General features: G+C 40.7%; 1 protein-coding gene across 2 annotated transcripts; it reads left to right on the plus strand.

Annotated features, from left to right (window-relative positions):
• The first annotated feature begins 6,785 nt into the window (after positions 1-6,785).
• LOC121597204 (protein croquemort-like) lies at positions 6,786-10,122 on the plus strand. Of its 2 annotated transcripts, none has more exons than XM_041922800.1 (6): positions 6,786-6,863; positions 8,129-8,417; positions 8,491-8,796; positions 8,901-9,706; positions 9,791-9,881; positions 9,950-10,122. In XM_041922800.1, exons 2-6 carry the CDS (start codon positions 8,292-8,294, stop codon positions 10,097-10,099), a joined length of 1,479 nt encoding a protein of 492 aa, XP_041778734.1. In that variant the 5' UTR covers positions 6,786-6,863; positions 8,129-8,291; the 3' UTR covers positions 10,100-10,122. The 2 variants fall into 2 exon arrangements, with proteins under 2 accessions (XP_041778734.1, XP_041778733.1); XM_041922799.1 differs by lacking the exon at positions 6,786-6,863 and adding an exon at positions 6,896-6,970.
• The last annotated feature ends 5,306 nt before the right edge of the window (positions 10,123-15,428 follow it).

Consider the following 15,428-nt stretch of genomic DNA (forward strand, 5'->3'; position numbering starts at 1 on the left):
GTTTTGGACTTTTTTCCGTTTTGTGGCTATCAATGTTTTATCTCGACCTAGATGACCTACGCGTAATTTGTAGTGGAATTTGTATGAAATGACCATCGTATCGCCGACTAGCCTTCCACAGGATAAAGGCACTACAGGATAACTGGATGTTTTCTTAATCCAGAGTATAAAGAGTCTTTAGGAGTGTTAGATATTAGAAGGAAAGGGAAAACGTTTTCTCTGGATATAGAATGAACGACTGGCTTCCAGGGCTTTGAGCGACGTTAACTTTAAAACTATATGACTATAACTTTAACAAGACGACGTTGACTCTTCTATATCTAGAGTTGCTGTAGTTATCACCATTCATTTATTTTGTGAATTTCGTGCATCTTGAATCGTGAAACCGGATGAGTCCTTACACCAGTCTGACACGAGCTTTAAGGGATTAGAAGTGCTTGAAAATAATCCAAACTCATTAATTGGACTTTTAACCACCGACAAACCGACGTGACACTTCGAACAAAATGAGCTTCAAAAGTTGTCTCCTTATTTCAAATGAAAATACGTTAAACACTAGCGCCATCTCTATAATGATTCGCTTACTACACTGACACAGAGAAGAAACTGCTAAATCCCCTTTTTGTTTTTCTTCGCAAATTCCAATGCGTATTGTTTTATGTACTTCTGACATGTTTTGCATTGATTTGAAAACTTATAACATGATTTTCGTGGGTGGTTTGTCCAATAATTCTCACAAAATCTTGCCTCACAATTCCTTCGCAATTTGTATTTAGAAAAGTTGTTTACATCGAAGCAGCAGTGAACAGAGCTTACTTTGACAGAAGTGATCGCCTCACTGGTAAATGACAGTACTTTCGTGTGGGACACTTTTGTAACGCCAGTGTCACGTCGGTTTGTCGGTGTTTTAACTGCCTGTCAACTACAGTCTAAACCCATGCACCACAGATTACGCTTTAATGGCTGTGACACACTGTCGTCCTCGTGAACATTGACCGATGGCAAGTCCAGGTGAGGGGAATGAAAGGTATTGGAGGTCCTAGGCGGTAAGACGAGGTGAGGCTCCCTATAGATGGTGAGCGGGGGGGGGGGGGGGGGAGAGTGTAACTGGCTTCTAGATAGCTGTTTGGAGATTGAACAGTCTTCTTTAAGTGCTGTGGGGGATGGTGCTCATGGATGGACTGACTGGGGGATAGTCCTAGTCTCTGTCACCTTTTATACATACTACCGATCTACGGAGCCCGCAAGTGAAGGGGTCTTAGACGACCGCCTAGTCAGCCTACCGTTAGATCTGCTGCTGGGGACGGCACGGCTGCCCGTATCACTATCCTTTTTATTGCAATGTGATTCTCCTATCTTCAACCTGTAGCATATCTGCTAAACAAAACTTATTGTAAACCACACTATCAACTATAGACTCATTGTAACACACTTCGGAAAGCCAAATCACACTATTGCAACACATTCATTATATTACATCAGCAAATCAATACACACCATAGCAACATACCCAGACCATACCGTCCATAGAACAAACCATCGAGACACATTTATCGAAAACAACCGAAACGGGCAACATAAGCTATTCAAGCGTTACTGCAGCAAAGTGGACAAACAGAGAACGCATAGCAACTTATTGCTAAAAGCGCAGTGTATGCAATGATCGACGAACGCACCCGTTCTTTAGCTAGAACAGTTTATACTTTCCAGAACCTTCGTAAAAACACTAAAAACGCAGCATAGGCACATAATGATAGACACCTCACTCCAATATAATGTATAAATTGCACCTCATATCAATAACCTTTAATTAGGTCAAAAACACATTCCAAAACCAAATGTACGAAACTTATTGAGTATAAATAAAACCAATTCCGACCGTGGCAAGTCAGATTCGTTCGGACTGCCAAGATAGGACGTTACGCTTCCTAATACTTCGCCTTCCAACTTATTTCAAGAGTTTAGTTATGTCCTCCTACCCAAGGTAAGGCTTCTAAACTCCAACGTTTCCAGTAAGGGAAACCTCCTAAAGGTTTCTATGATCGCCTGGACGATCAAGTGCTGAAAAATCCGTTCGATCGATGTATTATTCCACCTCGGCTCATGTCAGTAAAAACTGACCTACCGCGACGTTGTTCGATGTACAGTATGTACCGTATGTCCGCTCATCACACTACATGGCGACCGTAACTAACTTCCGAACTTACTACAAACCGATCGACGACTAAATAGCCTAATAAAATCACTCGCCTCTTGTGGTCAAATACACCCCAAGCGCCACAGATCAAGCTTAAACAACAGAATAATCAAATATCTATAGAAAAAACATAAGCTTCATAGCTTCACTGGTTTGCACAATAGATGGCATTTTATATAACTCATCCCAAGTGCCACAAATCTACTAAATGACTACTAAACGGGTTCTAAACGACTCAAGCTCTCTACCTAAACGGAATATAGAAAGACTTCGTTTAGCAGACGGTGAATTGTAGTATTGAAGTAATGCATCGCTAGAACTAGAACGGCGATACGATTGTTTAAATACTAAACACCACTGTAAATCACCAGCACTGAAGCAAGTGAGATTTGAACAATGGTCGTCGACCCAGCCCATAAAGTCCTTTTAAGTCGTACACAAGAACAGAGGAGGCGTGGTAGGCCCAAATTGAGGCGTTAGGATGGCCGCCATTAAGGCCGGGATAACGAATGTGCAAACGAAGGCGCGAGACCGTGAACGGTTTCAGACACTTCTGAGACTAGCCAAGACAGCAAAGCGGTTGTATCGCCGGATAAGTAAGTAAATAAGATAAAATCGTATTCGGCGATCCAACGAAATAAAAAACCCAACAATATCGTACGTCCGACGTTATCTGTCAAATCCCATAGAAAATTTTGACAGGTATTCCGATGAAATTGCATCCCATGAAGCGCTGAGCTAACGGCCCTAAGCTCTAGTGGTGTGAGCTCGGAATCGGACCTACCGTCTGCGTACAAACGGCGCCCACGGGCATGCCCACGCCCGAATGCAGAGCCGATTGCATACGATTCATTATCTTATACGATTTACTCATGTTATACGATTATTATCTTTACCATCAACATGAGATGGACAGGGCTTATACCCCGAACGTACCCGAAAGGTATGCATGCTTCACTCATCAGGATCTAAAGGCAAAGACAAGACAAAAAAGATACAGAAAAGTTTCCTCACTGCCACACATTGCCTCTAGATACGTTGTCTATGCATCTCGCTCGGTATCACAGCGGCATACGGCAGGTAAGCAGTACAAATGCTGCTACCTGATACGCACACATGTTTAACGAACACAACTATTCGGGTTGGCTCGGTAAAGGTCGGGTGGGCGCCAGAACGCAAAGGCGCAGACTTTTTCATGATTTTGTATGACTTTGGATGTTTTGGACCATACGTGTAGGCGCTGACATCGGATTCCGTGTTCAGAATAAATTCCAGAGCCGATTCCAATTCCGGAACCGATTCTGGAACCGATTCCAGAGCCGATCCTGGAATCAATTTCGGAGCCGATTCCGATTTCGGGATTGATTCCGGAAACTGGTACCGGAACTGGTACTATCCGGAATCGATCGCAGAAAATTTCGGAGCTAACCGGAATGGATTTCGACGAAAAGTTCATTTTTCTCATCACAACTAACCCAGCTCTCTAGCAGCAATCGATAACGACATCGACCATGAAAAGTGTATGGGATTTGACATATTCGATTTGGCTACCAACAAATCGAACATGTCAAATCCCGTACAGTTTTCATGTTCGATGTCGTGTTCGATTGCTGTTAGTGCCAAGGTGGATTTAAAAATAATCCACCTTGGTTAGAGCGCCGGGTAAGCTCCACTGGCTGGCTATCCACCCAGCAACAGATGGCGCCACCAGCTATTTTTTTAATCTATTTTTTAAATGATCCAGTCGATATTCCATGCTAAACGGAACCTTTAAGAATTACTTCTAGACTGAGGGCTTGAGTCTTTAACACCCCTTTAGAAGTCATTTAATGCATTTGTGTCGGTTGGGATATGGATTTCCTTCCTGCGCCATATAATTTGAAAAATGCCCTATGGGATTTCTATTTATCAACCAGGGGTGTCAAACTTGTGGATCAAAATAGGTTGCACTAACTGATTACAGTAAATTGCAATTGCACTTTACAAAAAGTAAAAAGGTATGCATTTTTACTAGTATTAATAGTTATAGCTTTGGCAAGATAACTAATAATCGTTGGGATATATTTGAGGAAAAAGGTTCTTGCACACTCTTAAAAAATTTTGCCGAATCTCGGTTAATTTTTGCCGAGATCTGCACAACTGAAATCTCGGCAAAGATCTCGGTTAAATTTCTGTTGCCGACATCTCAGTTAATGACTTTTTGGTTTGAAGTTTACTTTTAACCGAGATTTTCGGTTAGAGCAAATCGAGATTTCGGCTAATTATAAAAACATTTTATTTTTATTTTAGTGGTTTTATTTGCGTATCAAGTAGGTTTATTTAGGTAACATGAATAAACAATATGATTTACTGGGAAAAATAGCCATAGCAGTCTGAGCCCATGATGATAGTGTACACCTTCTGCAGCATGATACCACCATCGTGCCCCTTACTGTAGCAGGACGGCAGGAAGTCACCCTATTCTTATGAGAGTTCTGGTGTGATGGGTAGCGTAGGGACAGGCGCCGATTCAACCACCGGATGGGGCACAGCGTTTGGATGTGGTACAGGTATAGGAAAATGAGCCGGCCAAGGAGCGGGCACTGGTACAGGCACGGTTCTGTAAAGCGAACAGAGTGAAACAAGTTTAAGTGAACCCTGTTTAGATTTCACGTGACGAGTGTTCCCAAATAGCCAGAATTGCTTAAGCAGCTCATTTTGGCACGCTAAAGATCGCTGCTCTAATTCGCCTTTTGCAGTAGATAAACAGCATCAAAGTTCTATGTGGGTCTTTCAAACAGCGCCTAAGCAGCTTCCTTATGCCACGATGCCAGGGATTATTTTTCTTTGTGTTTTATTTTCAAGCAAGCGTCATTGATTAAATAAACAACAAGATTTTTTTCGTTTAAACACATATGTATATTTTTAAATCCTTTGTATTGATGAATAACACAAAATTTTAAACAATTTACTGATAATTCACAATCACTTCACTCAATATTCCTTCTTTAATTAACTTATCTAACTTGTACAGCAGCAATGAGATGATTGACGGCGTCTCTCTTTGACACTTTGACAAGATCCACCTTGTACCGATGCCATGCATTAAAAAGCTATAAAGTTCCACCAAGTTCGGTACGCTTTCTCAACAAGCCTTCAAGTTCCACCATGAACCCTACACATAGTGCTAATCAGCCGCAAAGTTCCAAAGAGTACCATGTGCCTGTTAAAAAGCTCCATAGTTCCGCAAAGTACCGTCTATCTCTTAATCAGCCACAAAGTACGACATCGGAACGATTTTTCGTTAAACAGCCCTAAATCAGCTATAAAGTACGAGCTGGCTATTTGGGTTAATACTTACTTCGTGTAGGTGACTGGAAATTAATCCTAGAAGGCTGAACAGATTAGCTTCCACATCTGATCCTTGAATAGGGACTGCTCCGAGCGATGCTGTGAAGAGCACCGGCTGCGTGCGCTGATGGAGTTTCCTAGCCCCAACCCCGCTCCATACCCGTGCTCGATCGCACGCTACTTATGCTCGGTTTTTTCACGCTGAGAGACTCATTTAAATTTATTTTTTTACACTTTAAATTTTACATCACAACATAACTTCGAAAGGTTTTCGTTTCATTAGCACGAGATTAACAGAATGGCGAATGACAGATAGAATACCGAGCCTCGGCTAATCCAAATAGTAAAGCTGAAATCTAGGTTATTCCCAAGTGCCACAAATCCACTAAACGACCACTAAACGGCTTCTAAACGACTCAAGTTCTCTACCTAAACGGAATATAGAAAGACTTCGTTTAGCAGACGCCAAACGACTCATGCATTCTAAAAATAGCAAAAAAGCTGGTGGCGCTATCTGTTGGTGGGATACCCCAACCAGTTGAGCTTCATCGCTTGGAGGAGAGCTTTCTCATTTCCTCTGTACTGTTGTATGGTTTCGCATTGAAGTTATGCATCGCTAGAACTAGAACGGCGATACGATTGTTTAAATACTAAACTCCAACGGAAACCACCAGCACTGAAGCAAGTGAGATTTGAGTAATGGTCGTTGGTGTTGATACCCACGTATCTAACCACACGACCATTTATATAGATTTTTGCTCAGAAAGTTAGAAGGCTATATACGTCATAATAAAATGCAACTTGTCGAAACACATTGCAAGAAAAGGATAGCAATATAATGATGAGTTGTAATACGCCATCTATTGATCAAACCAATGAAGCTGTGGAGCTTTCATTTTTTTTCTATGGATATTCAATTTTCCAGTCGTTTAAGCTTAATCTGTGGCGCTTGGGTTTTGACCGATGAGCTCGATGACAGCTGTATTAACGTATGTTCTCGGCATGTTGTGTTGCCGAGTTTCGGTTCAAATATTTATTGAACTGATATTTCAGTTTTAAATGGTACTAATTTTCGGCTACTGGTTTTTTTAACTGATATCTGATACTGATATCAGCAAGAATCGAAAGAGCCGACGGATTTCGGCAGTTTTTGTTACCGGGTCGTGAAATATTTTTAAGTGTGTAAATAACAATATTAAAATAAAGTTTGACAACTCTGACACCGTGGAACGGTTTGACAGGCAACAATATTTATTTCCTTGGACGTTTCGCTTTGTTTTCATTTGAGTGGCGTAGGCAATGTGGTGGAATCATTGTATAGCGGGTGAAAATAAAGGTAAATTTTTAGTGTTATACATTATGTCCCTTGTTAAATACAACAGCAAACTCTTTCTTCAACTCGTGTGAAAAAGATGCCTAATAAGCAATACAATGTATCGATAGGTAAGGTAGTGAAAGTGCACGATGAATAAGTGAGTTCACACAGAAAGGGTGTGGGCGATTAAAGCCATAGCTTATGAAACCAAATTTAAATCTCCGTTCCAAGCAGGTTTCACTCTCATTTCTAAGTCTATTTTATAAAAGCACTCCAGATAAATATCATCCAAAGTGCATTTGCTCCTAGTGACGCAAATAATCTGTGCGCATTTGCAGTGCATTTGCTCCTAGTGACACAGGTCAAGGCATGTATGGCACCGACGCGCAAATACAAACATTGGTTATCAGTAAAACTATATGCTCTTCACCGTAATCAATTTCTAAGAGTAGCCTTCAAACATTCATCCGGCAATGCAAAGCTTCGGTGATACTGCTTGTCTAACGTAGATTGAACCGTATCGGAGACGGCGGCGGTGTGATGCGATCTCGAACTTGCATCACACATCCACACGTAATGTGGCTCTGTGCTTGAACGCTCAGTTTCTCTAACGCTAAAAGCTTTACGTTCCAGCAAGGTCGTTGGCAATGCTGTAACTGCCTGTCTCAACCTGTCCGTCCTGTAGAGTCATGCGATGCGTTACCGATAAAGTGGGCTTCGATGAGTCAGTGTGTGACGTTCTTCGCGGCGTGGGCACGAAAAGCGTTGTGGAAATGGTTGTAAAAGAATTTAAAAGTTTAATTCAATTATCAACCGAAGACTTGCGACATAAATGCAATATGCAACTCAAATCCATTTTGTGCTTTGTTCGTTTATTGCTTAAAGCTAAGCAGTAGTACCCTGCACAGCGCGTAACGTGCTGTACGGAATAGCAATATGTAATCACATCATATTTTGCATCCCATAACCTAATGAGTAACGTTTGATGCTGAATAAAACGTTTTTATCATGTTCAGCAGCGCCACACACTCATGTCGGACAGCTTGAGCTGACACATTTATGATAAAAGTAAGGGTGACTTAGCGATAAGGTACAAAGGAGAATAAATCGGCAGTGAGAGCGATTCTTTGTTTCCGTTTTGGCGTGCGTCTGTGACTAACGATTGCACGATGAAAAGTCATGACATAATGACCGTTTTGCACACCGGTTTTAAATGGCCTTTCCACTTTCACCAACCATTGTTCATCCATTTCCATCGTTTCATAATATTTATCTTTTCTCCGCAGCACACTGGATGAGCTGATAAGAGCGACAACAGTGCGCGTGACGACACCAAAAACTACCGCCACAAGGATAGTGGCCATAAAATACCAAAGCAATATTGAGGCGTTATAACGCAATCCACCCAAAACAAAATACGCAAAGTATTGCCCTCAGCTGCAAACTACAATGTGTTCACCATGTACAGACTTTCAGAAAAAGTTTATATCACTCGGATGTTCGTCCTTTCTAATCTTGCTAGCGATTACACTAGGCGTGCTTTGGCCATCCCTGTCCGAGCAGGTGCTGCACAATGTAAGTTCGCTACTCAACTCAATTTACATACTTCTTCTGATTGCGTTCTGTTTTGCCGTTCTACAATCTATAGAAACTGGTCATTAAAAATGGATCTTCGAACTATGACAACTGGATTCGGACACCTATACCCATGTATCTGGAGGTATATTTCTTTAACTGGACTAATCCGGATGAGGTTAAGACGAAGAGCGGTACAAAGCCACACTTTGTAGAGATGGGACCGTACACGTTTTCCGAGATTCACGAACGTGTCAACCTAGTCTGGAATGCTAACAATACGGTAACATATGAGCAGCGCAGGACGTGGCATTTTGTACCGGAGCTATCGAAAGGCACACTGGATGATCAAGTTACAAATTTGAACGTTATCACCTTGGTAAGTAATGGACAGGTGTAAAGCTATTTTCTAACATTTTTGCACATATAATCATCAATTAGAAATTACTTAACGTAATCTATTTAATTCGTGCCTCTTTCCAGAATGCTGCACATTTTTTACGCAATACATATCCCCTGCTTAGGCCGATTATAAATATATTCCTTAAAACGGACGGTTCGTTGTTGTGGAAAAACAAACCAGTACGCGAGCTGCTGTTCGAAGGCGTTAAAGATCCGCTGCTAGATCTGCTGAAGACTATCAATAGCACATCACTGAACATACCGTTTGATAAGTTTGGCTGGTTTGTTGGGCGTAATCTGAGCGACACGTTTGACGGCACCTTCACGATGAGAACGGGTGCGGATGGGCTGGACAGCATGGGCTTCCTAACGCAGTGGAACGGTTCACCAAACACCGGCATGTACCGGGGAAAGTGTGGTGAAGTGTACGGTACGTCCGGCGAGCTTTGGCCAGCCTCTAGCAACGTTCCGGCAAACATTACACTCTTCCCATCCGACATTTGCCGTTCCATTACGCTGCAAGGCAGGGAACAAGTTTCGCTGTACAACATACAGGGCACGAAGTATGTTGGCGATGATCGTGTTTTCGACAATGGTGTAAAATACCCCGAGACTAGCTGCTGGTGCAACTCCAATCCCACTCAATGCCCCGACCTTAAGCCGGGTGTGTTTAATGCTTCCGCCTGCAAGTATGGATCGCCAACGTTCGTATCGTTTCCGCACTTTTATCTAGCCGATGAAAGCTACCAAACTGCTGTAACGGGACTGCGGCCAAATCAAACGGAGCACGAGTTTTACATGGCAATCGAGCCATCGACTGGCATTCCGTTGGACGTTCGTGCCCAGCTGCAGATCAATGAGCACTTGCAGCCGATAAAAGGGTTTAGGTATGGTGCACCATGTTAGCCATCGATAATCGTGAATCAGATAAATGTTTTAACATTTGTTTTTTTTATATATCTACCATACAGTTTCTACGAGCATGTACCGGACGTAATGGTACCGATGATCTGGTTCCGACAGCGTGCAACCCTCACGCAAGAGCTAGCAGAACAGGCAAAGGTAAGGTGTTTTTGAATTGCGTGACTTAGTTTGCTGTCTTAATATCCACATTGAATTATTTGTCACAGCTTGCACTGGCACTACCGTCGCTCGGCATCTACGTGGCGGTCTTCTTTGGCTCTATCGGTATTATCATGACGTCCGTATTCCTATTCTGCAGTATCAAAAAATGGTCCCAAAACACAGAGGAAGTTCCGTACGAAGAGCTACAAAATTAACGTGTTAAAAGCATCGACGCAAACAAAATATCCAGCAAAAGTGCCTTAAAGTGATAAACCAATTGGGCAATTCCAAAGAAGATGCGGAAAGATATATTTTGTTACGTTTGTAATGAATGTAATACTCTTTTAATTTGAGCTTCATTTTTACAATTTTTTCTTGTCTCACTTTTACTCAGTTCTTAAGAAGTGCCAAAAAAGATTAAAAAAATATCCGAATGCGCGGATAAATTAGTTATTTCAATTTTGTATGAGTTAGATTAAATACAGTAGTTGTTTGCTAACTGGAGTGACGTTTCTATGGATTGATTGTTTTGATTGGCGTTGACTGGAATAAACATACCAAACTTTCTTTTTTTTCATTTATGTTGATATAAAGTATAGTATTTCGTGTAATAACATAAATTAATAGCAAACGTAGGCAAAAGACCCTAAATTTGTTTGAAAAATGCACATTTGCGACAAATTTCTCTTTATGAGATTCCGGATGTTTCATGTTTGACGGTTAAGTGTTCGTTAACTGAGAAACACTCCAGTTAGCGAACCTCCAGTTAAAAAGCACTCCAGTTAAAACACATCCAGTTAGCGGTCACCGACTGTACTATTGTGGTTGCAGTAGTTTCTATAGGCACTAGCATCTTTATAATTGTACTAAAATTGCTCAATGAAAAGCGTGTTTCGTTACCGATTGGATTCCTTTGCTGAATAATATAGACTGAGAATTACGAGAAATGAAGTTTACGATCGAGTTGTATATAAAACCGATAACAAAGAAAAAATGAATTAGAATCTAAAGAAAAGATATTCTAATCTGAAGACAGGTTTTGTATATTTACACAAAAGTACATAAACTATATTTTACTTGGTGAACGTGTGTTTTTTTTTATTATGTAAAACTAGACTCTAATAAACTAAAAAAAAAGTTTAAAACGTAAAAACTGCATTCTTTTATTTTGTATTAACCCTATTACTATCCATCGGTTATTTTTTATTGCGCTGTTCACGGAGCACATAAAGAGAGCTTGATTCTGAACTATTATCGGGAAAAGGGAAACTAATCCTAAACCCATACCGGTTCTGTTACCGATTCTGAACCGGTTGCAGATCTAGCAATCGCGTATTGTACAGCCCAGGGGTCGCGAAGCTTTTCGACCCAAAGAGCCAAATCCTACAAGAGTTCCACATGAAGAGCCAAATAGATAGGCCAAGAGTAAAAATGTGTGAACGTTCTATGAAATACAGTATAACCTCACTGATTGGGTAGTTTTTATTTGGGTTGTTCGCTAGTTGGCCCCTCAATAGTTGGGTCGTCTACAACGAATGAGGTTGTGCTTTGGCATAAAGAAACATCGGCATGGTTGCCATGGATGCCATTAAGCAAAGCCATTGCGACGAATTTCAGTTGAAATAAAATGTTTTATGCTTTTTTTATATATCACATCATCATCATCGCTTTGCCGATCACAGTAGACTGTAATTGTATGAAGTAATAGTTAGTCTTAATATAACAATCCGCAAACTCAGAGCTCTTTAAGTTATCGGCGTAGAAAAGCAGAAAGAAGAGGCGGATCACGGAATCCCGCAGTTTTTTGCAACACGCTAATACACTTGGAAGTTTCGTGTTGAAATATATTTGAAAGCTTCGAAAGTATGGGACGCAATAGTGTAGGATATTCTAGCAGCGGTGAATGAAGTGACCAAGTTTGAAGAAATGGACCCAAAGGGCAAGTCCCTGCTGGTGAGTTTCACCTCCGAGAAATACTTGCCATGGATTTAAGAGCAGTCCACGGCGAAGAAATTGTGGGAAGTTCTGAAAAATACATTCGTCAAGATATCATCGGGAAGGTAGATGGATAGAAGGATCCAGATTGCTGGCTTTAAGTTGAAGGAAAGGACATCGTTGCGTAACTGCTGAATTAAGGACCTAGTTTGGCATCTTTTAATGCCCGAATCAAAGCTAGAAAAAACAATGTCTGCTCGGTCATAAGTGTAACTCTGCCAGAAACCTATGACCCCCTTGGAAAACCTACCCGAATCCAAAGTAACGTATGAGATGATCAATAACCAGTTGCTGAGGAACGAATGCAACCGCTTGGTTCTTTCTCGTTTAAGATCTAATGGTAAGTGTTTATTACAATTAGAAATTGTTCTTATATTCTATCTTACTTTCTACTCAACCCCGTTTTCCGGGATTTTACCCTTGTTTTTCCTGTATCGCTAGTATTTGTTGTTTTGGGCCAGACGATATGTAAACTTACCGCTGAAGCCTTCTTTTTACTTCGCATGCACATTTTTACCGTGGTTCATTTTGAACTCGCTTAAGCGTCACTTTTTTTTTGGCGTTATTTTTTTTTAACGTATACCCTTAGTGTATTTTTTTTAACGTATACTAGTTAATTTGGCCCGGTTACAGGGTTATGTTATGCAAGATAATTTCTGTGATGTATAATAACCTGCGTGCAACGGATTTCTTAAAAGACAACGCAAATACCATGTGGTTTTTAATTCCAAGTTTTATACCAAGTTTCATTAGGAGAAAATGATTTATAATTCATACCGATTCTGGGACTAATCCCTAACCCATGTTGAACCTGAAATTTTATATAATTTATTCTTGTGCTAGAACTGATTCCATTTCCGCATAGATGTTATAATTAGTCATGAACCTGATCCTGGAACTGATCCTAACCCCTTACTGGCCCTTTAACATATCCTGATACCATACCGGTTGTGAAGTTGATCCCATTCCCATACCCATCTGAAATATATCTTGAACCTATAGGGTAAACGTAAACCTATAGTGGTGATAGTACCAATACTGGTGGTATGTCTCTTAAATGCGCTTTATACGATAATTTAAGAGCAATTTAGTTATTTATGTCATTGTTAAATGTTCTCTGGTCTTTTGAAAAGGCCATAAAAGTCAAATTGGGCCATTCCAATACAGTGATAGAAAAATACCATATTTTGTGAAATGTGTCAACATTCTCCCAAAATCATTAGGATTTCTTAACTAAACTCATATTTTTGTTAACGCTTTAAATGACAACATAACAACGCAATTATTATTGTTTTGACATAACTTTCATGAAATGTTATTGAAAAATTGACTTCGAATCAAGCACACTTTTCACAGCTTGGGTACAACAGTCGTTATACAGTTGTTTAGTCAATATTTTCATCACTCAAATTCATACAGTTTTTACGATCAATTTATGTAAGAAATCAATATTATGGACGCATTTCTTACTATTCATATGAAAACAGCTTCAAAACTAAGTTCCATGTATATTATACACAATTTTTGAGATATATTTATTTACCAACACTTCTCTTCTTCTTCTTTATGGCACAACAACCGCTGGCGGTCAAGGCCTGCCTGTACCCACTAGTGAAGTGGGCTTGGCTTTCAGTGACTTATTGTTACCATAGCAGGATAGTCAGTCCTACGTATGGGGGCACGGTCTATTCGGGGCTTGAACCCATGACGGGCATGTTGTTAAGTCGTTTGAGTTGACGACTGTACCACCAGACCGGCCCAATTTACCAACACTGTAGTTACAAAATAGGAAAACTATATGAACGATAACACCATTACAGGTACAACGAAGTCGTCATAAAAATATATTTCTTTCGTAAATTTGTTGTATTTGATGGTAAAAATGGTTGTGATTACGAAGATAAAACATATTCCAATTGCTATGTAGCAAAATATTCATAAATTTACCTTCCTGACAATTTAAATCTATTAAAGCACATCTGTACCCCTACAAATTGCACTACTATTGGTACATTTACCCTACCGGTATTGAAATTGTATATATATACCGGTATAACGGCTCCAAAAACCGTACCGGGCTTGGAATGGATCCCGAACCCACATACTGAAACCATAACGGTATTGGTACTGATCCTGACCCCATGCAGATCCTGCAACATATAACTTCCGGTACTGGAACTGAGCCCCATACTGATCCTTGAATTGGTTAAGATTCCATATCAGTCATGAAACTGATCCTGATTCCGAGCCCTGATACTGCTCCCTTTTATATTTCGGTACCTGAATAGTAACCTGAATCTGACTCACTAATGGAACCATCCAGTTCAGTTTTCCTATTTTTATTTCTTGTTGCATCGAGGGGTCCCGCTGTACTCGGACGTCTTAACAACATGACCATTACATGGACCGTCGCCCTGAGCAAGGATTGACTATCTGGCTAAGATATACTAATTATCGGAAGCCTGTGTAGGCCGGCAGGACCCGTCACTCCTAAAAGAAGGTTATTTGTTTCAGTTACTTTTTCGTATGAATGTTTTCGCTACGTTTTCTTACATTCGCATTTATAGTGGCGGCCACCTAAAGTATGCCACCTATCTTCTGATTTTGAGGATTGCTGAAAAGTTCTTTGGACTACTTATTGGAAAACTTTACTTACATGTCGTAGAAGACCACGGAAAAACGTTCAATTATTAAATTCTGACTGAAATTTGTATCATTCTTCTCCATACCTTTCAAAACACTAAAATCTAAGTCGGCGTTGCGTTTTCTATAGTCGATGTGGTTGCCATTGTATGGATGTAAACTAAGCAACAAACATCCAAGCTACCGCTGGAAAGTAACGCTGATCAGCCTTTACTAGAATTGTATTATAGAGATGTGAACATGTTTTGTTGTTCTGTTTGGAGTTGTTCCTTTAAATATTTGTCAAGGTTGCGATTGGATTTTTAAATGTATGCTGTTTATTGCGCAATATCGAATATTGAATATTGAAAAGAGGTGTTGTAGATTTAAGCACTATAGCCGATCACTTCAGGCTGTAAATGCCATATTAGACGGAGAAAAATACTGTCATTTCTTACTAGGCATTTATCCGTCAAACCTAGGCTTTGGCACAAAAATGCCTCTCGTACCTGTAATAAAGCAAGACAGTGGCGGATCTAACGGTAGGCGGAATAGGCGGTCGCATGGGGCTCCGTAGATCGCCATTCTATAGTATGCCGTATGGATAGAGTACTAGCGACAAGGGCCCACGGAAGGATCACCCCCCCCCCCCCTCGCCCGTCAGTACAAATTTTAGAGTCTCTGACTGATGATCGAAGGGGCCCCCGACGGCATTTCAAGTTTACTGTTCAATCTCCCAACAGCAAGTTTAGTGCCGCAACCCCCCACCACAACAACATTTACCATTTACAGGGGGCCTCAACTCGTCTTTCCGCCTAGGGCCCCCGATACCCTTGATCCGCCATTGAGGCAAGAGCATTGTTCTGTCACCGTTCACATTTATTATTTGATTTATACATTTTCTTGGCTTTATCCGAAAGAATCATT

This window comes from Anopheles merus, chromosome 3R (assembly GCF_017562075.2).
Source record: "Anopheles merus strain MAF chromosome 3R, AmerM5.1, whole genome shotgun sequence".
NCBI classification, from domain to species: Eukaryota; Metazoa; Arthropoda; class Insecta; order Diptera; family Culicidae; genus Anopheles; species Anopheles merus.

Coding starts and splice junctions, on each gene's coding strand:
- LOC121597204 (XM_041922800.1), top strand. CDS start 8,292: ATGTGTTCACCATGTACAGACTTTCAGAAAAAGTTTATATCACTCGGA. Junction 8,418..8,490: donor CCGAGCAGGTGCTGCACAAT/GTAAGTTCGCTA, acceptor TACAATCTATAG/AAACTGGTCATTAAAAATGG. Junction 8,797..8,900: donor ATTTGAACGTTATCACCTTG/GTAAGTAATGGA, acceptor GCCTCTTTCCAG/AATGCTGCACATTTTTTACG.